A 23,721-nucleotide genomic window follows, 5' to 3' on the forward strand; every position below is an offset into this window, starting at 1 on the left:
AATAGGAGTGCCGGAGCGGTTTCAAGTCTCCCCTGCCAGCCTGCCCACCCGCCACCCCACCCCCCTCGGGGATTCGCTTTTTCTGTAACAAAATAGGAAAGCTCGGGATGTTCCGCAGCCCCGGCGGCTCACGGGTGGAGGGTCCTGGGGCCTAGGAAGGTGCTCTGGAGAGGGAGGGGCTGGCGGGCCGTGGAGAGGCCGGGTCCGGAGCCGGGAGGCGCGCGGGGGTGGGCGCTGCAGCCGCGGGTTGTTTATCCGGAGTACGGAGGGGAGGGGGGAGCCTGGAAACCGCCCCGTGTCCCATTTCCTCCTCTTGTTTTCGCTCCGGATTCTCCATGTTGGACCCAAACTGAGGAGCCCGGAGCTGCTGCCGGGGGATCGGGGCCGGGGGCACCCGGGGGAGCCGCTGCCCGGGCCGCCTGCCCTCCGTATAGGCCGCCTCCCTTCCCGGCCCAGGGAGGAAACGAGAGCAGGGATGTGAACAGCTGTGGGAGTCCGAGTCTTGGGAGCCGGAGCCGGAGCCGGAGCGGGCCCCCGCCCAGGCCCCCCAGCCCAGCCCAGCCTGCGCGCCCGCCGGTCCTCCCGCCCAGCCAGCCCGGGCCCGTGGGATTGTTAGATGGAACACGGCTCCATCATCACCCAGGCGCGGAGGGAAGACGCCCTGGTGCTCACCAAGCAAGGTAGGGGCAGCAACTTCCCAAAACTTTGCGTCGCCCCCGGCCGGGTGGGGGGCTAGCACAGCCCGGAACCCGAGTCCGGGTCCCTGACCTCCCGGGGATCAGAGCCGGCGATTCCGACCCGACTCCCTGTTCCATCCGCCCCCGCGTCTCTGTCCGCACTCAGACCCCCGTTGGGGCTGCGCGGGGCCCGGGCTCCTGGCGCCCGAGGGGGAGGGGCGTCATCGCGCAGCTGTCACCCTGTCCTGCACACCCTCCCTCCGTACGGAGAGACTGAGGAGTAGCGCTCGAAGAGCGGGTCACCCGCGTGGGTCTTCCTCCTGAGTTGGGAGGTGGGGTCGTCACTTTCCCACACGACGGCGCGCAGCCGCCCCAGGGCCGTGGGGAGAGGGACGGAGGGGTCCCGAGCTGGAATGGAGCCCGAACTGGAGTCCAGCACTTCCCAGCGCCCCCCTCAAGCCCGAGGTCGCTCTGGCCGCGGGCGGTGACGGCGGTCCTGCGCGACTTGGGACCAAGTTCACCTCCTGGAGGCGGGGGCGGCCGCGGTGGGGGAGGGGCCGAGCCTGGGGGACCCAACTGGCCCGCGCGAGGCCCTGCGCTGGGCCGGGGACCTCGGCGGCTCGTCGCTCCGGCCCGGCTGCCTCCTGCCGCGTTCTCTGATCCTCCGAGCCGGACCCCGAGGCCCGGCCGCAGCCCCTCCCTGCCCCGGTGCGCTTCCCCGGGGCCGCGGCTGCACACACAGAGCCGCGTTTGTTTAGCCCGGGAGCGGTGTCCCTGGTTACATAATTCGCCGAATGGCATCAGACCCGGCGTGTTTCTGAATCGCGCAGCGAAAAAGTGCGAGTTCTCCGTGGGCAGCAGTTCGCGGCCCCCGCCTTCCTGAGGGTCAGGTGGAAACGCAAGGGGGTCGCGGGCCCACCCTGGGGTGGTCTTGGGAACCGGAGCGGGGTTAGGCCGAGGCCTTTGCCGAGGGCGGGGAAAGGTCTAGCGGCCCGAGGGTGGAATCTCTTAGTTTGGTCACTCGAAGCCCCAAACTCTTTTTCCCCCTCCCCCACGTTCCTCCTCGAGGCTTGAGGAATGTGTTTAAAATAGCGGACAGAATTTCCTCGGGGAGTAAGGACTAGGTCGGGTTTTTTCGTGTTTTTGTTTGTTTATCTGTTTTGGTTTTTGTCTTCTGGGTTTTTTTTTTTTTTTTTTTCCTGGAGAACTTCCCCGGGCTGGGGCTACCTGGCCCCCCTGCTCCTGGAGAGAGCACGCTCTGCGTACCAAATAGGAAGCATTCCTGCCCTTCCCTCGACCACCCAGAATAGGACATGCAGGGCCACTACTGCACTTGAACATATTGAGGCCTAGACCCCGGTGGGGGGCCAGCTGTGGGTCTTCAGTGTTGGCCACATTACCCTGTTTGGAAACATTACTCAGCAGGTCACTTATTCCTGGGGTTTGCATTTCCCTACTAACTCCCCCAACTTGCCTAGGGGCAAGCTGAGCTGCTGGTGTCCGCCTTTCCCTAATTCCTGGAGTGGAATGGGGTGGAGGAGCAATGTATGCTTCCTGCATTGAGGGTCCTTCCTTAAATAAGCGTGCCTTGAGGAGGGAGAGAGCTAGCTTTGCCTGATAGGATCCCAAGCCCCCCAAAGCCCCTGCTCCCTGTGCCCTGTGCTTCTGGCTGCATCACTAAGAAGGCTGTGTGACCCCATGGGCCACCCACTTCCCCTCTGCTGGCTGCCCAGCTGTGCTGAGGCCTGAAGAGGGGAGGCTTTCTGTGTTGAGAACTTAGCTCCTGCCTGTTCGCAGTCTCATCCCAGGAAAGGACTCCAGGAGGTAGCCAGAAGTGATGAAGAGATTTGGGTGTGGAAGGATTCCATAGGGGTCCCTTGTAATGACGAGTGGGAAGAACCGCCCTGTGCTTCCCTTCTCTAGTCCTGCTCTTGCAGAGGCTCTGGAGGGTGCCTTCCTGGTGAGGGAAACACACCGGGAGTGAGAGGGAGCAGGACTGCTGAAGGGGCGGCTTACGTATCAGAGTTGCAAGCTTCAGCCACCAGGGCCAGTGGCAGGGAACAGAAGAGATGACAGCAGGAAGCAGAGCAGCTGGCTTCTTGACAGTGTTCAGTTGCTGAAGTTGGTTGGATTTTCTTGGAGTTAACGCTTTTTGTTTTCTTTTTTGTGTGTGGTTTGTCCTTCAGACTTATCCCTGGAGGAATCTGAATTCTCAAGCCAGGAGCCATGGCGCTCTCTCTTTCTCTCCATGTAATTTGACTGCATTCCGGAGAAGACATACTATTTTCCTAGGCTGCTTGGGCACCCAGCAACTAGCAAGCCAACTTTCTGAGTCTCTCATTATTTACAAATCCTGCATCTTTTTTTTTTTTCCCTCTTTTAAGCGGGGGTGGGGAATAGATGTTTTAATGATATCCTTTAGGAATTCCTTGCTGTCCCCTCCCATCTCCCCAGCATCCCATCTCTGCCCTGCCTCCCTCTGGAAAAAGGGGAAGGGGTGTGATACAGGTTATTTTTTTTTTTTTTTTTTTATAAAGATTTTATTTATTTATTCGACAGACAGAGATCACAAGTAGGCAGAGAGGCAGGCAGAGAGAGAGGGGGAAGCAGGCTTCCCGCTGAGCAGAGAGCCTGATGTGGGGCTCGATCCCAGGACCCAGGGATCATGACCTGAGCTGAAGGCAGAGGCTTTAACCCTCTGAGCCACCTAGGCGCCCAATACAGGTTATTAATAAGTCAGTTTCTAGAAAAAAAAAAAATTGTTCCCAGTTTGGGTGGCTTTTTAGTGAAGTTGTTTGCCATTACGGGGTTGTTGGGGTTTTTTTTGTTTTGTTTTGGGTTTTGGGTTTTTTGTACGTGTTTTTTTGTTGTTTTTCCTCTTTAGCATTCAGTTCTTGGAGCCTTAAGGCTGGCTGGGTGTGTTGATGATTCAAAAGTAATTACAGTAAAGGAAATAGAACAAAGTTACTGAAAGCATTGATGATAAAAGGACCAAAATTGGATCATCTTCCCAGACAGATGGGTGAAATGGCTTCCTGATGCAGTGGGGACAGGGTTGTGTGTAACATCAGAAGTCGAAAAGAAAAGTTGATATCAGTTTGGCCAGAGAATGGCCATTTATTACAGCCCCGTATGAGGGTGTAGCCCCACTACTGGGAGGTTATGCCCTGGGCTTTGGAGTTAGATGGGGGAAAGCCAAAAAAATGAGATCAAGCCAGAGTGAGATGAGAGGGTGGAGGCAGTCTCTTTTGGAGTTTGTTGGGACCCATGGGTCCTGTGGGGTAGTCGGGACCTTTTTCTTTTTTCAGGAGACCTAGTGACCCTCTCAGTGAGAGATGGTGGTGTGGTGAGTTGTCTTCTCACTTGAGAAACTGCGCAGGTGCCAGTAGCTGACCCTCCCTCCATAAGAGTGAGGATGCCAGTGAGGTTTTTCCAGCTCTCGGCTTTCTCCCCATAAGGAATATATTCTGCCTTATTTTCTCGTGGAAAAGCTCAAACACCTTTCCTTGTAGTTATAGGAACAGGTGTTACCGGAGCTTTCCTCCTTGGTTGGCTTTATGTGGGCCCGGGGTGCACGTGTGCCGCCGACTCTTCCTGCCCTCCTCGTCACTCTCCTCTCCTCTCCCTGCCCCAGCTCAGCCTTGACCTCTTTGTGGCTCTGAGGCTCCCCCCAAGTCTGCTTTGGAGATGCTTCCTCCATCTTGGAAGTCACCTGTTGTGGTGACTTAGAGGCTGGGTTTGCTCCCTCTGGAAGCCCCTAGGAGAGTGCTGCTAACTGAGCAACAAAGTTGGTGGGTTTCTGTCCTCCCAAGCTGGGAGCTGGAGCTTCTGCTCCTTCCTGTGGGTTTCCAGTGGAGCATGACTTTGGAAGGGCCAGGAAAAGCCCCTCAGAGCGGGCACAGGGGCTGGTGTTCTGTCTCCTCCCTTCTCAGCCGTCGAGGCCTTATAGAAGCTGGCAGTGGAGAGGCCATTGCATCCTCCGTGGGGACATCCACATCCATTATGGTCATGGACTTTGTCAAAATGGTGACTGCTGTCAAAGTCACACCTCTAGCCAGGGTGCATTGCTGCCTTTCCGTGGAGAATTAAATCACAGCAGTGGATGGGGTTGGGGGTGCAGGGAGGAAGGATGGCATGTAAATGTGTACATATGTATGTACAGATGTATATCCCTTCCTCTTCCTCCTGGGCCTTCTTCCAGCCAGCTTTTGGGTAATTTAGGCTAGTGTCTTCTATTCCCATCTTGGGAAGTTTGGTGTTTGATTGGGTGAAGTGGGAAGGGCTGGAGGGCCAGGCCGGGCAGCAGTTAAAGTGTTCCTTGTTGTTTCAGAGAACTGCTCCAGGAGCAGTTAGTTGCTTCAGACCCGGATGCACATCCCTACTTTTCCTATTCACAGTGAGACTTGACAAATCACGTTAGTGTTTGGAGTGACTTCTTTGTAAAATAGAAATATTGATATTTACACCTCCACAATGCCTCATACTTAGGAGGTGATTGAGAGAGGTTAATGCCCTTCTTTTTTACAGGGCTGGACCACGCTCTGTTAGTTCCTTCTCCTTTCCCCAAAGGACACGGTGCAACTGCACGGGATCATGTTGGCTTTTTTGTTAAAGACAGGTGGCTGGGGTCAGAGGGGACACTGATGTGGGGGCTTGGGCCTTCTGGAAGGATCAGCCTCCGAGCCTCACAAACACTGTTGCTGCACAGACCCTGTCTTTGTGCCCATGTGACTTGGGATGGGATTTTATCTGCACTAACGGGAGCAGCCTGTGCCTTGGGGCATTTGCCGCTCTGCCTGGCGCCTGGGCATCTGGGGGTGGGAGGAGGCCAGGGGGGCCATGCACCTCCTGGGAAGAGTCTCTGGAGTCTAAACCTTCTGAGCAGTACTCAGCCTCTCAGAAATGGTTATCGTGAACGCTTGAGACAACTGTGTGCTGTGTTCTGGCCCCGGCTGCGTTTGCTTTGAGAGTTAATGGACCCAGTGAGATTCACATTTCTTTTAGGGAATTCTGGTAATAAAGAGAGAAATAAAAAGCTGGGGTTTTGAAAAGAAATAGATGTTCTTAAGCTGTGTCTTTGCTGCCTTGGTTTTGGAGTACAACACTGAGAAAGCACAAAAGCAGCAAGAAAATTGTTTTTTGCCCTGTCTCAGGCCAGCCTGCTTGCAAAGCACAGAATTAACTCACTCCTCTTGGGGTCACGGGACTGGGTGTGGCCCTGACATGATCCCCTCCCTCTTCTGAAATGGAGGCATGGTTCCCAACTGGGATATAGATGAACTCGTTAACATGTAACTCTTATGAAGGAGCTAGAAATCAAAGTGGAGAAATGGACTTAGAACTGGAAGGCGCTCTGGACCAGAGGCCAACTAGAACAGGGTTTCTTTGTCTAGCAAAGTGCCCAGCCCCTTCAGGTTTGTGTGCCTGCCCTAGGTCTGTTGTAACAGAATGGGTACTCCAGGGAGCACCCAGCTTCCCTCTAGGCAGGAGCTGTGTATGTCTTGTTTTATGGGTCAGCTCTTCTAGGGGTTATCCTTGAACCTGATCTCTAAATAGACTTCCTGACATTTCCTTTCCCTGTCCAGATGCTCTTGATCCTCCCCCTCTGCCCCCTAAAAATCAGACTTGCTCTTACTCTCATTTTATTCTATACCTTTTTTTCTTAATCTCTTGACATATGAATAGCTTTTGCATCCTGTAGAATTTGCTCTTCCCCACCCACACTGTTCTCAAGGAACAAGTGTGGCCCCATTCCCAGTGAGAGCCAAGCAGATTCATGGGAAGGTCCAAATCGCCTAACACAGGCTTGTGGAAATGCCTTCTCAGTGTGGTAGTTCCCAGCTCTTCTGTTTCTGTAGCAAAATGGGGCTGGGGCCCCTCCTTCACAGGAACAGGGGCCTGTTAGAAGAGACAGCAGGCTTGGGTTTTGATTCAGTGATAGAGCAAGTACTCCTAGAAAGGAAAACCAGACCCTCGGGTACAAGTCCTCCAGGACATGCAGAAACACTGAGCCAGTGAGATATGGTGGGGAAAGGGACCCAGGGGACACTGGCTGAAGCACTCTCCAGTCCTGGAAGGGTTAGTCAAGGACCACTGGCAACCTTTAGGCATTGGCCCTCAGCCAGGGACACACATCAGGATCTCCTGTGACACTTACTAAAAATAAAGACCCCACCTGGATCCTGCCGAATCAGAGCGTGAGCAGGTGGGCTGGGCATGTGTGTGTTCCAAATGCTCCCTATGATTCTGACAAGTGTCCCTGGAGAAGAGCCAGGTAAACACAGCAGTGGCCCCAACTGCCTACTTAGCCCTGAGCAGAAAGAGTCCCCTGGAGGGATCCAGTTTTGCTGTTTATTAAAGATCTTGTGGCTCCTAAAGGGGAGTCCTAAAGTTTTCTGAGTGTGAACGGATAGAATAATGATTCTCACCCAGTAATGATCACAGACTATAGAGCATTTACCATGGGCCAGGGAGTGTTCCTAGCATTTTATATCTAGTATCTTACTTAATCCTCACACTGACCTGTGAGGTAGAAGTTAAGCTGTACTTCACAAATGAGCAAAACTAAGAGCCAAAGCACCTCATCCAAGGCTACATGGCTGGTTAGTGTCAGCCAGGACTCCGACTCCAGGGTCCGGTCCTAACCGTGAACTGCATGGCCTCTCATTTGCATTGTGCATCCCCACTTTTTAAAGTAACCTGGAGCCACCTTGTAAGGGACCCTGTCAAGTAGACCTTTTCCCATTGACCTGTGAGGAAACTGAACCTCAGAGAGGTTGTGCCTCAGGTGAGACCACAGAGCTGTTGGAGACGCTGAAATGGGGGAAGCGCTGGGTTGCTTGACTTCTGCCTGGGTACTTTCTTAAGCTGACACACTGGTACCGGTTGGCTGGTCCCCGGAGCAACTGAAGGGTGTGGCCAGAGCAGGCGAGTTTCCATGGAGGTAGGACAGACTCTCTGGCAGACTCCTTCACTCCTTCTGCAGAGGCCAGCCACTAGAAGAAGAAGGAGCTGGTTGGCCAACCTCCGTGAGTGAGGGAGAGGGAGAAAGTGTGTGTGTGTGACAGAGACACACTGTGATTGGTTTGTGGAGTTCCAGAAAAGGCCTGTTCCCAGGCTTGGCCCTGCCACTACCTCTGTGTGACCTCCGGAATGAGAAGATAATCTCTGTGGTCTCCTCCAGTGGAACATTTTGAGATTGAGACTGAGATTAGGTTATGACAGTACCTTGTCCTTAATGACTAGCAGTTGACACCAGAGCCAGGACATACCCTGAGGTCCCTGTAAATCTCACAGCTCTGCAGAATAGGTAATGTTAGTTTTCCCATTTTACAGATGAAGAGACTGATACCCAAGACCATACCTTACATGTGGCAGAGCCAGATTTAAATCCAAGTCCATGGCACTCTGTGTGACCACTATATTGTTCGCTGGTTGGAGGAGAGGTGGTTGAGGGTCCCTTTGTCCTGTGCCTCCACTGCCTCATCTGCATCTTACTCATGCATGTGTCCCCAAAAGCAGGCTTACAGAGCTGGAGGACAAAGAGGCACTGGATTCTTCATGATTTCCACCAAATCGGGCATTCCAGGAGTCAGCCAGACAGCTAAAGCATGGCCAAAACAGCCACCGAGAAGGTGTTTGTTTGTGTCCTGCCTGCAGGTTTCCCTTAGCCTCCCAGCCTCTAGCAGGGGCCTGCTCAGCACTTCCTCCCGGGGAGGTGGGCAGGTGTGGTTTCCAGTCCCCAACAAGGACAGCTCTGCCGTCGCTGGCATGTGTGGGGCAAGGCCTCCGGCAGACACAGGAACAGGATCCAGCCCTTTGGCTTCTCCGGTCTGTCTCAGCTGCCACTGTGGGCCATCAATCACTTCCTAACATCTACTGAGAGCCCTCTGGCGTGGGGCTGGGGGCCAAGCCTGCTGCTAACACTTGTGTGAGGAAACGGCCCCTCCATCCCAAGTCCAGGACCTGTTGCTCCTTCTAGGAGCCCTGCCCCCACCCCAGCATGTTTTTGAAGTATTATTTTGTTTTTTGGTTTTTTTTTTCTTTTTAAGATTTATTTATTTATTAGAGCACGAGCAGGAGGGGCAGAGGGAGAGAATTACAAGCTGACTCCATGCTGATCATGGGGCCGATGGGGTGGCTTGATCTCAGAACCATGAGATCACGACCTGAGCTGAAACCAAGTCTGTCACTTACCTGACTATGCCACCAGGTGTCCTGAAGTAGGATTTTAAAGTATGTTAGAGTGACCTAGGAGGGTGTTTTGACAATAACTTATATAAAGGCTGATGGATAAAGTATCTCGATCATGTTTTAGAAGTTGCCAGGAATCTCCTGCTCCCAAACCAGTCCTTCTCAAGGGAACATCCCTGAAATTGAAGCCATGTGTTGAGATCAGTGACCAGATTGCTGAGGGGACAGGGAAGGGGCAGGAGACAGGTAGCTAGTGACCTGTAACACACACGTGTGCACACAAACACACGCACACACACCGATACAGGCTGCATTTAAGACCCAGGACTGAGAAAAAACCTTCTGTCTTAGAAGAAAGGCAGATGCAAGGAGCCCTCCGGCCCAGAGGAGGACTGTCAGAACACCCCTCGAGTAAAACAGCCTGGATGCCAGCCACAGGAAGGGCCCCAGTATAGAATGTGCTGGTGTGAGCTAAACAGCATGGCTAGAACTACTTTTAAAGGTCTGTGTGGTCAGATTCACAGCTGTGTTTGGGGAATTTTGGGAGCTGGTGCTGAGCTGATTGAGGACCTGTCTGCCTTGTCACCTGAAGAGAACAGTGTCAGCAGTTGGGCATTGTGGGAACTGGTATACCCTTCCCATTGTTTCCAATCTCTTCTGTGGGGAGGATGTCTAGGCATCTCTCAGCCTCTTGTACTCCTGCCGACTCACCTGGTGGTCCAAGGGCAGAGGGAGAGAATTACAAGGAGCCCTTCCGTCCACCTGGCGCTTCAGGGCTATCCTTAGCCAAGTGCCAGATGCCCCTTGCTGTGGACCTGGGAGGACTCCTCTCTGTGGGGAGCCCCAATCAGACGTGTCTTGGCTGCAGGGCCCAGGCAGCTGGCCAAGAAGGGCCGGAAATGCTCCAAATACTCTCCTTCCTCCAATTGCTAAGGGGAGGGAGGCCCCTGAGAGAGGCCATTTTACAATGATAGCCAGACTAAATCCTTTGCTATGGGGGGATGAGAAATGGTGGGGAAGGAAGTACTTCTGAGGGAATCAAGAAAGCATCCTTCTACGTGAATGGGCTTGTTAAAATCCAATTGCCTGAGAGCTTGCCTTCTGCCGGCTCCCAGGCGGATGTGTGAGGAGTTCCTTCACTGGGATGTGAAGCTGTGTTGTTGGCAACAGTGATATCTGAACCTGACCTTCAGAAGAAGGTTAAAAATAGTGTTGTCCTGGCAAAGCCAGTCTCCGTGTGTGTTGGGGGGTGGGGTGTTGCGCGTGCGCAGCAGACCTGTACACACACAAGTTTCTGCGTGATGGAAGCAAATACCGTCCTCATCTAGTGCTTCTTGGTGGCAGCAGTGATCGACAGAAGGGGAGAGGGCACTGTTCATCTCAGGTGGAACAGCCTCACTTGCTTTCCTGTTCTTGAAGAATATCAGCCATGGTGTTTGCAAGCTGGAGAGCAACTTTCCTAGTGGGTTTAGAAGTAGGTATAGGGGTTGTTTTGACTTTTTGAAACCTGCTCATGATCAGAGTTCCTTTGACACCTTCCTCACATCTCCCGGGGCAGGAGGGCCCCCAGTGTCCAATTGCAGGGCTCTTGCAGCGAGGTCCGGTGTTGCTCAGTGGTGGTCATCACCCCTTAGATAATTCAAACGAGCACAGCACTGAACCTTAGAGTCTGCACAGCAAGTTTTGTTTCTCTCCATTCAGGAGAGGTCTTGGTGTTGTCCCAGGTCATGGATGCAGAGACCAAGGCTCAAAGAGGCTGTGTGTCACAGTCAGTCACGGCAGAGTCTAGCCCCCAGCCCAGGTGACCCTCAGAGCAAGGGGTATGTCCCACGTCCCACCTCATCTTCACCCCCTGGCTTGGTGGGAAGGCTTGCAGTAGTGAACTGGAGGTGAGGCCCGGCTTCCTTGTCTTCAGCCACCTGCTCACTTTCTCCTTAAGCCAGAGTTCCTGTCATTAGGTCTGTGCTGCTCTCTGACACTGAGCCCGTACCAGATGTTTGGAGCAGAGAGAGCAGGTGTGCCTCAGCAGCTGGCCAGGAGAGGAGGAGGGCTTCCACAGAGCGTGGGGAGCAGGAAGGGTGAAGGAGAGAGAGCAGCTGGTCATAGGGCTGCATGGCACCCATTGGAATCCTGCCCTCTCTGGATGGGAAACCGTGTACAGCGAAATCCCCAAGGGCCTGTAAATCCTCTTGTGCCTGGTGTTCCTGTCTGTGAGGGGGGACAGGTCCCCTCGCTGTCCCATGCAGAGGGGTTAGGGGTGGCCTGCCCCTGGCTGTCAGGGACACAATACTGAGTGCTGGCTTAAAGGGGACCTTTGAAAGGCTCTCTGACACAGGCTTCAGATCCCACTCTGATGAGTGTTCCCCCTCACCCTTAAACCCACTCACTGAACAAAGCAGGTTTGGGGCCAAACCTCCTGTCTCCAGCCCCTCCCCCTCTCCTTCCCCCATTGTCCTCTTGATTTCCCAGAGGTATCTGTCAGTCAAAGCAGGTGCAGGGCTGGAATGGGGGTGAAGCAAGCCCTGCAATGGAATCCCAGAGCCTTGTACTGTTCACTCCTTGCAACCTTTCACGGTCTGCCCAAGGGAGCAGCTAAGAAGGGGGCTGGGCCCCAGACTAATCCTTTACCATCCTACCCTAGAGAGTAGTGGAACAAACCTTCTAAGAGACTGAGAGGGCCCCACCACCTCGCTGGTGTTGTAGGGATAATGCACGTGATACCCCTGAGCCCGTCAGGGTGAGGAGTGGGTAAGAACTCTGGCCCTGGGTTAAGGCAGGTCTAGCTTCAAATCCTGCCTCTGCTGTCCTTCTCCCTGTGTGATCTCTAGCGGTATGACCTTTCTGCTTCAGTTTCCTTTCTATTAAATGGGGAATTCGTGCCTACAGTTGGGTCTGTACTAAGGATTAAATGAGGTAATGGTGTCAGAGTTGGCACAGCATCTCAGTAAACATTCCCAATAAACATGACTGAGGCCCAGAAAGACTAAGTGGCTTCCCATAGGGGCTCAGCTCCTTCAGTGCCCACCTTCCTGTCATACCTTAAAGGATGCTTTTTTTTGTTGTTTCTGCCTCTTCTGGGCTGTTGCACACCAGTGAAGGCTTCCACAGGTCCTGGCTCTGTACAGGTGACAGGGCCCTGGAGTTCTCAGAGTCATTCACTCCGCCAGTGACAGTCACTGAGCACCTGCTGTACACAGGGCCAGAAGCGGGGGAATGTACTCAGCCAAGGCCATTGGAGGCCCCGTCAGGAGGCAGCCATGTTGAGGGGAGGCTGAAGAGGCTGTGATGGATTCTCAGAGACAGTGTTCATAAGGACAAGGAGGACAGAGAGCCTGGAGAAGGATTGAGGGCAGTGGGGCCCCAACAGAGGGACATGTGGAGTATTGACCTTGCTGCCATGGGCTTGGGGCACCCTCCACAGGCGCCACAGCTCTGTGCTCTGCTCAGAGCACCTGCCCCCAAGGTCAAGGCATTTGTGGTCTCTGAGGCCAGGGGCTGCCTGGTTGCATTGTGTTTTTGAGAAGACCTCATCCCCTGCTGAGTCCAAACCAAGCTGAGGAACCCCTACCCCCACCCCGCCAGGCTCTGTGTCTGAGGCTGAAGTGCGTCTGCCTGTTGGGCCTCCCGCAGTGGGCACCAGCGAGGCCTCTCTTTGGCCCCAGCCAGCTGCCCCTTTCACCCCCCTGCCTCTCAGGATTACTTAGCCTTCACAGCGTCTGTCACTAAGATGCTGAGTGCGTTCTTGACGGCCTCTCTTCAGGAAAGGCCTGGGCTGTATGGCCTTTTTAAAAAGGCTCCAGGCCTGGGTTAAGCCTCTGATTGTGGTTCTGTGTGAAGAAACCATAAACCAAAGGAAGGGTGATGGTTCAGCTTTGGTCTTGGAGCTTTGTGTCAGCGTCTGCCTGCGTGCCCGGTCTCGGAATTGAAGGTGGGCCATGAAGGCAGGTGGAGAAGCCATCCTTTGCCTTTGGTTGCTGCCTAGATTATTAAAAGTCAGGAAAAGTCCAAGGAGCCTTTCTCATCCTGCTCTTTAGGTACTCGGCTCTGCTCTGAGGTGTGTCTCTTTGATACAGGGACCTTGCCAGGGGATGAGGGGGCCCCGGTACATCCCTTGATTTTCTCTCCTCCACTCCAGGAGCACAGGCAGCCCGCACTTGGCTATTAAATGACCCTCTCCTCACCTCTTTGCAAGGACCTCTGGGCTCTGAGGACTGAGCCCTGCCTTGGTTCTGGGTGGGTCCCACCACATTGTCTTCCCCTTCCCTTCCTAAAGGGAACAACTCAAGGCAAGTCGTCCTTAGTGCCACATTGTTTGCCTTTTTAACCCCCACAGTGACAGGTGTTTCCAGATTTATTTTCTATTTTCTGCGCTGTTAGCCTGCATTGTACGGTGAAGTGGGCGGGTTAAAACCTCAGGTCCCTCCCACCCAGGCTGAGACCGGGGCTGGGGACCATTTGGGCTGCAGTTGCGTGGCGCCACCTCCTGGCCACAGTCCCCATCATTTCTGCCTACACTTGCTCCACAGTTGCCAGAACAGTTCCTGTAAAAGCAAAAGGCACTTAAAGATACTCTGAAGTCCATTTCTGGTTGATCCCATAATGGCCATGGCTGTTTGTATCAGTTTGGCTTTTCTGGGGCTGCCTCACCAAGCCTCCTATTCAAACGGCTTAGTATTTCCGGAGCCTGAATTACCAAGGTAGGAATGAGCCCCTACAGTCTAGAAGCCGGGCCATCGGTCTAAAACCCAACACCAGGTGTGTTTCCCTAGGGTTTGGTGTTCCTGTGGTGTACAGGTTAGGCCTCCTGCCTGTGAGGGGAGAGAGTAGGAAGGATAGCGCTCTGGGGGAGTGGAGAGAGAGTGTAGCTTCTTCCTTGGGCTGCAGCTGTCTGTTTTCTCATCTGTTGGCTGCAGCCTGGGCTGTTCTGCTGCTGCTGCTGCTGCTGACCTGGCCTCTGGGGACACTGACCCAGCACAGACCCACGGCCCCACACTTAGCCCCAAAAGGGTCTAAGTGTCTCCCTTGTCTGGAGCAGCTAGTTCTTCTGCAAAGAAGAGAACCAACTAGGGCTGGTCAGGAACTGGGGGTTGGCCTTGGTAACTTTTACTATTGAGGGGACCTTTGGCGTGCTACCAGAGTGATGGGACCCCTGGATTCTGTGTCTGGCTCCCATCTTTGGGTGCCTCTGCTCGAGTGCCTGTCCCCTGCCATGAAAGGAAGGCCAGCTTCTCTGCATATCATTTCCCAAACCAGAGAGTGGTGATTCCTGCTATTTCTGCTCTAGAGAGATGCTGGACTAAAGCCGCACCCTCCACTGTGGACTGTACTTGGTGACTGGCCTGGCCCATGCTCTGGGGCCCTGCTGGGGTTTACAGCTTGGAGGGAGGTGGGTACAGGGTGCTTGTGGCCACAGTGACCCTGTAGCTAATGCCTCATCATTCCCTCTGCTCTAGGCCTGGTCTCCAAGTCCTCTCCTAAGAAACCTCGTGGACGGAACATCTTCAAGGCCTTTTTCTGCTGTTTTCGCGCCCAGCATGTTGGCCAGTCAAGCTCGTCCACTGAGCTCTCTGCGTACAAGGAGGAAGCCAACACCATTGCTAAGGTAGCTAGAGGAGGGTGGTGTGGTGCCAGCAAGAGGGGGCTACTCGTGGGGGCCCCTGCAACTGTGGCATGTGGGCAAGGTAATCTGCCCTGAAGTCTCAGAGATCTCTGGCTCAGAGGCCCCTCTCTGTCACTCCCAGACAGGCCATCTCCTTTCTCTTGGCTCTCGTTGTGATACAGGCTGTGTGACTCTCCCTGTAGTTTCTGAGGGCCCCTGCACTCCAGACCCTTCCAGGTGCCAGGAACATGCAAGGCGTTTGGTGTATATTGTCTCATGTGATCCGGAAGTTCATCAGTATTCCCACTTACGCACCTGGAAACTGAGATCCAGAGGGTGTGTGTAGCCCCCGAAGAGTTTTTGGCTAATAAATAGAGTTGGATCTCCCAAGTTCTGTGGCCATGTACCATACAAAGCTTGTCTTCCAAGTTACTTGACTCCCTGGGAAGCAAGGAATTGAAATTCTGCCACACTCTCGATATCCTTTTCTAGCTCTCTCACCTGTCCTGGGGTGGGGGGCGGGTATTGGGAAATGTCTTTGAGCCTCACAAAGAGCAGAAGGTGTGTCTGGCATTTCAAGGGTGGGGACAGCCCAGACCAAAACCCCATCTGCCCCCAATGCCGTTGGTTACTTCTTTCAGGAACACCAACGTCTAGCTGTTTTTCTCTCTCAAAATCAGGCTGAAGATATGTGCATCAGCGTGTTAGCCAGTGGGGGAATTGGTAAATAAAGTGCAATGTAACAGTATTCCTTAGCAATTGACTTTTACAAAGTTCATGATAACACGGAAAAATAATGAGTTGCAACATTAGGTTGAAAAGCAGAATGTGAAATTACATATTATGGAGGGGAACTGCTAAAACAGACTTGAAATACACTAAAATGCCAACGTTAAGATTTTCATTTTTCTTCAGGGTTTCTATTAAGAACACATATCACTTTTTACAACCCTAACATTTTTATTACTGGCAGAAGGCCGGGGAAGCTTTCTGACCTCTCTGTACTCCACTTCCCCTCATGTTTTCGGACTCATAGTGTAGGTTCACATTGGCATACCTGATGTTTTATAGGGGCTCTGCTGCCCTCCCCACACGGTGTACCCCACCCACCCACCCACAACAGTGTCTAGAAAACACACCACAGGGGGGAGTTCCGATTTGGGTTCTGCCTCCAATTCCGTGTCCCGGCATCAGCAACTGGAGTTCCTGCTACTCCAGCTCAGAGGCAGTGGCAGCTGAGAACAGAGAGATACGGCCGCCTCCATCCTTCATCACATCTGATGTCGAAAGGCAGCTCTGGCCTTTCCCCTTTCCTGTCCAGCTCTTAGGAAAAGTCACTTTTGGGTTTCTGGCTGGCTCAGTCAGTAGAGCATGAGACCTTTAATCTCAGGGTCATGAGTTCAAGCCCCACATTGGGTTTAGAGCTTACTCTAAAAAAGTCACCGTTTTATGCCAGAACCTTCCCAGGGTCTGGGCCTGAGGCAGAAGCTGTGGGCTTGAGCTGGGATGGCGTTGGCTGGTGGGCACTGACTGCCTCCTTTTCTCCCACAGTCGGATCTGCTCCACTGTCTCCAGTACCAGTTTTATCAGGTAGGTGAATTGGATAGGGGACATGTTCAGAGGCCCCAGACCTGTGATCACATCGGGTGACACCCTCATTCCTCAGTGCCTGGCTAGTGCCACTGCCTATGGAAGCCATTTGTCCCAGAGATTGCAGAGGGCCCACTCGTTACAAGGTGTTAGGTTATGGGGAGATAGCTGACCTCCATCCCACACCAGCCCTAGCCTGCATCTCAATGTTCAGATCATTTCATAGTCCAATGGGAGGCTGGAGCTGAGGAGCCAACTCTCTTTCTCTATCTCTTGGCCTTCAAAGGGCACCTCTTCTGGGTTGAAGTTGAGGGTCTTCTGTGTCTTGCGATGACCCCAGTACTTCTCAGAATTCTGCTGAGAAGAACACTTGGGCTTTCTTGGTGGCAGACCTCAGCCATCTGGCTCTGGTTTCAGATCCCGGGGACCTGTCTGCTCCCAGAGGTGACAGAGGAAGATCAAGGAAGGATCTGCGTGGTCATTGACTTGGATGAAACACTTGTGCATAGCTCCTTTAAGGTAGTTCCCCATTTGGAGTTCTTCCTACACGCCACTCTGGCTGTCTTGTGTGCCTGACTGCAGGTGCTAGGGGGCAGCCTAAAGCTGAGGGCAGGCTGGGGGCCTCTGGCATTTTGGCCATACTGGCATCACAGATGCTCAAGAGGCCACACTGAAGAACGTGGAGTAGGAATCCCTGCTCCCCCTGGTCACTGCCCACAGTCTTCATCTGCCCCTAGTCACATAGCCCGGAATCCCACCAGGGCTCTAGACAGGACAGGCCTGTGAGAGGGTTGGATTCAGCCCAGCACCTGGCCTCCCTCCATTCTGTCAGGTCTGTTAACTCAGGCACTGAAGCTGTCTCAGCTTCAGTGCCTGAAGAATTGGGGTGGTGGTAAGTAGGGAAAACTAGGAGAAGCTATTGTGCCCCTTAATGGGGTGGTAGGAGCAGCTTCCTGGAGTGTCTGCACTCCGTCCTTCCCCAGCTCTCCCATGGGATAGTGCAGCAGCTGTGGCAGAGGTTTCTTGTCTCCTTCCCCTTGTGCTGACCTCATTAACTTTTCTGCTTTCCAGCCAATCAACAACGCTGACTTCATAGTGCCTGTAGAGATTGAGGGGACCACTCACCAGGTGAGCTGCCTGCCAGGCCGCAGCCGGCCCAGAGGCCTCGGGCTCCTCCGCCCTTCTGATGCGCACCATCACGGGGCCCTCTCCTGCAACTTCAGCCCCTCCTTTCTTGCTACCTCTCACACTCTGGGCTTTCTGATCTTTGAAACGGTTCAGCCTCTCATCACCCTCTAGCTGTCAACTTTTTTTGCTTTGCAGCCAAGCTGTTTAAAATTAAATATTTCTCAATATGAGTAATAGGTGCTATTTACTGAACACCATCTCCCAGCCAAGGTAGCCAGTGCTGTTAAGTGGCGTCTTCTCTAATCCTGAAGAGCTGGTTGTCTGCCCCTTACAGGCAAGGAAGCCAGGGCTCTCCCTTTTATCTCCTCCCCATGCCCACTGACTCCCGTCTAGCAAGTGGATTTCTTCCTCCCCTGCCCAGGCATCTCGTCCTCCATGACATCCCTTCCCTGAGGTCCCCACCCTGGATTTCGCCCCAGTAAATGCTGTCAGAGAGCACTTAAATCCAAGCAAGCCCAGCCTCTGACCCTGCATAACCTGCTCAGTCCGGGCTCGTGCAGTGTTAGTAGTGAAAAAGCAGTTACTCTGAACACTTGCCCAGAAGGCCTGCCAGCCGGCCTGAGAGGCAGAACCATCAGGAACAAGGCCTTGTTAGCCCTGAAACTGTCCGTATGGCCCGGTGGGATAGAAGACTTACCTGAGGCTTCTCTGGGGAGTCACCACTGTCCTGTGTCCCTTTGAAGCTTTTGTCCCCAACACCACCGGCCCTTCCATCTGAGGTGACATCAGGCCCAGCACAGCCCCTGCTCGGAACCAGGGTTGGCTCTGGACTGCCCAGCGTCTGCCCAGCTGAGCTTTATATCCATCTGAGGTCATGGAGATGCAGAGAGCCTGCAGAGAGAAGAAGGCGTATTTTCAGACAGGCAGATCTGTACAATAAACTCATGAGAAAGGGCTGAGATTAAAATTGGGCGGCTACCTCCGGAAGGCGGGTTTTCAGCAGAGAGCAGGGAGGGGATGCCAAGCTGGATGAACAACCAGGAAGAGGGAGGGACTTGTTCGAGGTTGAAGAAGTGGCACCTACACGGTTGCCAAGCTGTGGCTTCTCAGCGCAGAGGGGTCCTGCTGCAGAGCCACCAGGGATCTGGTGAGTTGGTGGCCAGTTCAGGCCACCACCAAGTAGGGAGAGGCGTGGCAGGCCTGTGCCAGTTGAGAAGGGAGTGACATGGATAACAAGCTTCGAAGGAATGCTTCTTGTAACATCAAGGCTGGCTGAGAGGGGGAGATCCTGGAGGCGGGGAGGCAGTTAGATGCGGAGTGGTGAGGGACATGTAGTTGACGAACCTTTGAGGCCAAGATGTGCAAGACTGTGAGAGGTGGACATGAGAGTGAGGGGTGGCCGGCTGGACCAGGCGCAAATGGTGGGGCACGAGAGCAGGACACGCAGGGTATCTGACCCACAGTCCCTGAGGAGAAAGAGTCACTTCTCCCCGGCACATTCCCAAGAACTGTGTCACGGAGAGAGGTTTCACGAGTGTCTGCAACCTTGCCTGATGGTGACCTGGACACTGTCCCGCCAGAGCCAAGGACAGGAAGCTCCCACAGAGGCTGTGGCTGGATTCAAGTAATCCAGGATAGGCTGTTTCCGTCTGTGAGGCCTATTCTTGATTACTTGTTTCTGGAGGCAGCTGATGGTTCGCCGCCTGAAACCAAGATGCTTCTGGGACATAGGCTTATGCGTTTTTGCCTTAGCAGGGTCATGGGTGGGCTGCCAAGCCCATAGAAGCCTTGTGAGGAGGGGGTAGCAGTCTGTGGGGCAGAAGGTTTCCAGGGTGTAGGGACCCGACAGAGTGAGGTGTGATCCAGTTGGCCATTCTTTATGGAAATGGGGACAGTGACCCATGCTGCATACTTCCCCAGCAACGGGGATGCCTCCAACAGGCTTCTCGGCTTTTCCTCAGGTGTATGTGCTCAAGAGGCCTTACGTGGATGAGTTCCTGAGACGAATGGGGGAACTCTTTGAATGTGTGCTCTTCACTGCCAGCCTAGCCAAGGTACCTGGGGGGGGGGGGGGGGGCAAGAGCACCTGTGGTGGCTGCATGGGTGCGGGGGCATCTAGCAGCTCCTTTCTGGTCCGTGGGCAGCCCCAAGGGGAGCCAGGACTGCATCTGGACAAAAGCATCTTCTCTGCTGCTAGTATGCCGACCCCGTGACGGATCTGCTGGACCGGTGTGGCGTGTTCCGGGCCCGCCTGTTCCGGGAATCCTGTGTGTTCCACCAGGGCTGCTATGTCAAGGACCTCAGCCGCCTGGGAAGGGACCTGAGGAAAACCCTCATCCTAGACAACTCGCCCGCCTCTTACATCTTCCACCCGGAGAATGCGGTGAGTGGTCCAGACACACCCACATGCAGGGACTGGGGAGTGTCTACCCCAGTGCGAGGGAGGGGCAGGGCAGTGGAAACCTGGGCTTTTCCAGAGGAGTGTACCACCCAGCTGCTCCTAGCTAGCCTCCTCAGGCTGGGGCCAGGGAGGGAAGAACTGGCGGTCGGGAGACTAACGCTGCCTTTTCCCCATCCCAGGTGCCCGTGCAGTCTTGGTTTGATGACATGGCAGACACTGAGCTGCTGAACCTGATCCCGATCTTTGAGGAATTGAGTGGAGCAGAGGATGTCTACACCAGCCTTGGGCAGTTGCGGGCCCCTTAGCCTTCCCTGCTTCCAAACAGTGGCCATCCCAGTAGGGGACTTTCCTACACTGTGCCTTTATGATCAGCCTGACGGAGCAGAAGCTGAAGCATCTCACCAAGTGGGGCCTGGAGGAGAAGTGACTGGAAAGGGCTTTAGGACAGGATAAGGTGCCAAGTGGGCACATAGCAGACCGACGACTCCCAGAGCTGCCTGCTCCCTGAGTTGGGTTCCCAAGTGTGAGAGAGAGAGAGAGAGAGAGAGAGAGAGAGAGAGAGTGTGTGTGTGTGTGTGTGTGTGTGTGTGTGTGTGTGTGTGTCTGGTCTCTGTGTCTATGTGTCTCTGTGTCTCTGTGTCTCACCCTGAACTGTGGCCCCACGATACATGTTCAGGTTAAGGGAAAAACTGAAAGATCAAGACTCCCCAGGTTAGTCTGCCTCCTCTCCAGTCACCCTGAGAGCCCCCGTGCTCGGTAGGGATGAAGACTGTTGAAGGCTGTTGCCAAACTCATGGCCTTTCCTTGGTGTTAGAAGGCTCATGCCAAGGAGAAAGGGCGAATCAGAGGCTGCCTTCAGGTATCCCAGGCACACGCCTTTCTGATACTTTTCTCCAGCCAGCTACTGCAGACAGAACGACAACATTTCTGGAAAGAAAAGCTTGTTTCCAGAACCAGTAGCCCCAGCATCCATCAAGTCCTGTGGTCTGAGGGCTGCACATGCCTCCAGCCAAGTGCCTGGCATGGACCCTTTCTGTGTCTCCCCAAGGCTTGGGTGCTGGGCCTGCCTTCCTCATCGCCTAGCCATAGTCTTGAACCTTTGGGGAAGGAGGTCTTCTCCCTGGCCTGGAAGAGACAAATAAGGTTTCCGTTCTTTTGACTCTCTTTTAAAATTCTCTTTCTAAACATGGGAGTGTTGGGCCTGTTTTGTTTCTGACAAAGCTGCAGTCCTGGGCCCGAGATGAATGTGGGAGGCCCTGGGGGTGCAGGGAGGAGGAAAACCCCCCAAACCATGAACGTGTGTGTCCCCTTGGCTTGTAGATCAGCTGAGCATGGGACCATGTCCCTAAGTCTGCTCTTCAGGGATTCTCTGCTGGTGCTGGTGTGAGGACTTCTATTCCAAAGTCTGGGAGGGTCGCTTGGAGCCCACGCCCGCCCTGCTTCTCAGGCAGGGCTGTTTCCTGTGTCCTTCTCCCCCCTCCCCCCCCTGGCCTGTGCCTCTCACTCTCTGCTTCTGTCTCAGTCCCTCCTGTGCTGTTGCTTTTTTGCTCCAGGGCCTCAGAGGCATTCCTGCTTTCCCTAGCTAAGAAGAGGGGCATTTTCTTCATTCTCTTCATTTCCTTTGCTACCCTAATGCGCATGCCTCCTGCCTCCTGTGACAGGTGTGAGCGAGCCCTTGACACACCTCGGCTTTGCGTGTCTCTCGCTTTCCAAGTTTCTTAGTAGCGAATGCTTTTAAAAATTGCCACAAAATGGAAGTTTCCTGAGGATGGAGAAGGGGAAGTGCTGCTGTAATTGGGAGCACAAGGGTATCCCAAAAGGGAGCCCCACCCCAGCATCACTGCCTTAATTATGGCCTCCCCTGGGGCTGGCTGGGGTTGTCTCCTGTTCTCCCTTCCTCCTTCCGTCCCTCCCTCCTCCTGGGGCAGGAGGCAGTTCCTCTCCCCATCTCTGCTTTCCCTGGAGGCAGGGGGTCACAAAGCATTTGAGGACACCCCCCCTCAGGACTCTTCCCTATTATCCTTTTCAGTGTCCACACACTGGGTTCAGCCTGAGGAATTGGCCAGTTTTGAGCCAGCCAGGTGGTGGGGCAGCAGCTTGGTCTTCTGAGAGGTAGTGGGCTGACTGGCATCATTCTCTAAGCATTTGGGATCAGCCCCCCTCCTTGTCCCAAGGTTGTATGGCCATGTTTTTCCTACTGGTGTCACAAAAGTGGAACAGAGTCCCTGGTAACGTGTGGTCATTTCCCCCAGTACCATTCCCCAGTGCCCTTGAGGTCCTACAGGTAAAGGAAGAGGGGTCCGGTGCTAGCCAGGAATGAGACCTCCTGAGGGGAAATGGGACTTTCTGATTCTAAGGCCCTCTCTGGGCCTTTATCCTAATACTGTGGAAGGGGCCTCTCTCCCAGGCCCCACCCTGAGGGTTAGCCTCTGGGCCAAATCTGCCACCAGGGCCCAGCCAAACTTTTCTAAGCAATAAGCAGCTCTAAGCCGATCCAGTTTTAGGACCCTTCCTGCCCTCCTTTGGGTCTCCCATGTTTTTCCCAGTGAGGGAAGAGCCTGTGCCCCCCCCCCCCTTTCCTAACAGGCTCATCCAAATGCTCCAAGTGTGACTCATGATTACAGCCCAGGATATCTTGGTGAGGGGTGTCCCTGCCGCTTCTGCATGAAACCTCTGCTCTCTAGGCCTTGTTCCCATCAGAACCCTGCCCTGCCCACCTGCAGGTCCTCAGCAGGAATATCCCTCTTTCCCCCTTCTCCTGCTACTGGCAGAGAAGGAACTTGGCCAAATAAACCTAAACAGGGTCCATCCATGTGGACCAGAGCCAGCCTGAAGTCATTATTTACTGTCTGGTTTCCAGTTTCACAGTGTGTTAGGGGCGAGTGATGATTGCCAAACGCTCCTCAGAGGGATCAGCCAGCCTCTGTGGGGGAGAAAGGCAAGATTGGGAGGGAAGCAGTTTAGCCCAGAATCTGTTCTGGGGCTTCCCGTCAGCCCTTCCTGTTGGAGGCTGTCCTCAAGAGGCAGTAGGCCACTGTGCCTGGTCAGCCCCAACTTGAGCCATACCCAGAATCTGCCCACCTGCCAGCTTCAGTTCTTCAAGGTGCCTCTTCAGGGACACAGTGTGTGTGTGTCTCTCTGATTGGGCTTCTAAATCAAAAGCCTGATGTTCGTGTCCCTCTCATAGGGGGAGCTTTGGACACAGGACCAGTCTGGAAACAGTCAAGGGAAGAGTTTCCACTCTGCACATTGTAGAGGGGATGCTCTGTAGGCCCGTGGGTCCTTTCCTCTAGAGAGGTTGAGTAAATTTGCCTTCAGTTAACCCAGGACCTTCTGTTTAGTTCCCTCCTGCCTCCCAAAGATTTTGACCATTTTGTTAAGTGTTTCAGCTCACCTCTGTGAACAGTGGCCAAGAAGCATCTTTGTGCTAAAAGCATGAGAAGTCTATAAAGGCAGTTGTTCCCTGGGAGACAGATCCTGTTCAGATCTGCTGCCCCTGCCCTGTTCTTGAGGCCTCCTTCAGGAGGGCAGCCCTCCATGTAGGGCTGTCCTAAATCCCATGTGCCAGCCAGGCCAAGTGTCTGTGGAAGGTAAGCCCCTTTTTCCCTTCAGGTCTTCTATTGGTTACCATTGCTATTCCTCAACCACTTTTTGTAAAATGGGGTTAGTTTTGTCTTTTTTTTTTTTTAATGCCAATAATTACTTGCATTCAAGCAGAGGAGGGAAGGCGGGGTGACCTGCTGTCCTACGCCCTGCTCTAGGTCCTGCCCCTGGAGCAGACCCTCCTCTTTGGGCCCCATGAGCTTCGCTTATAGTTATGCCAAGTTCAACACATTCCACATCCTGCTGCTTTCCCCCTCAAGATGCCATGTGGAGGGCAGAGGATCTGCTTCCCACTGTGACTGGGCTGTGGGACTCTGACTACCTTGCTTACATATTCATGGTTTGATAAATTTGTTGTATTCAAAACTTGAAATGTAGAACGCCATTAAGTGTCTGTTTATATTTTTGGAATATTTGTATTACTTACAATTAATTAATAAAAGCGGGTTTTAAAAACCCATCCAGAAATGGGAGCTGCTTCCTGTCCCTGCTGTTGTTCATTTGGGCAGTCACCAGCACATGTTTCTTCC

General features: G+C 53.8%; 1 protein-coding gene across 2 annotated transcripts; it reads left to right on the forward strand.

The window, feature by feature from the left end:
• Nucleotides 1–107: 107 nt before the first annotated feature.
• CTDSP2 (CTD small phosphatase 2) lies at nt 108–23,664 on the forward strand. Of its 2 annotated transcripts, XM_059184779.1 has the most exons (8): nt 113–680; nt 14,324–14,472; nt 16,021–16,059; nt 16,477–16,578; nt 17,131–17,187; nt 19,149–19,241; nt 19,385–19,570; nt 19,768–23,664. In XM_059184779.1, exons 1-8 carry the CDS (start codon nt 617–619, stop codon nt 19,891–19,893), a joined length of 816 nt encoding a protein of 271 aa, XP_059040762.1. In that variant the 5' UTR covers nt 113–616; the 3' UTR covers nt 19,894–23,664. The 2 variants fall into 2 exon arrangements, with proteins under 2 accessions (XP_059040764.1, XP_059040762.1); XM_059184781.1 differs by lacking the exon at nt 16,477–16,578 and having other exon boundaries at nt 108–680.
• The last annotated feature ends 57 nt before the right edge of the window (nt 23,665–23,721 follow it).

This window comes from Mustela lutreola, chromosome 8, assembly GCF_030435805.1.
Source record: "Mustela lutreola isolate mMusLut2 chromosome 8, mMusLut2.pri, whole genome shotgun sequence".
Lineage (NCBI taxonomy): Eukaryota > Metazoa > Chordata > Mammalia > Carnivora > Mustelidae > Mustela > Mustela lutreola.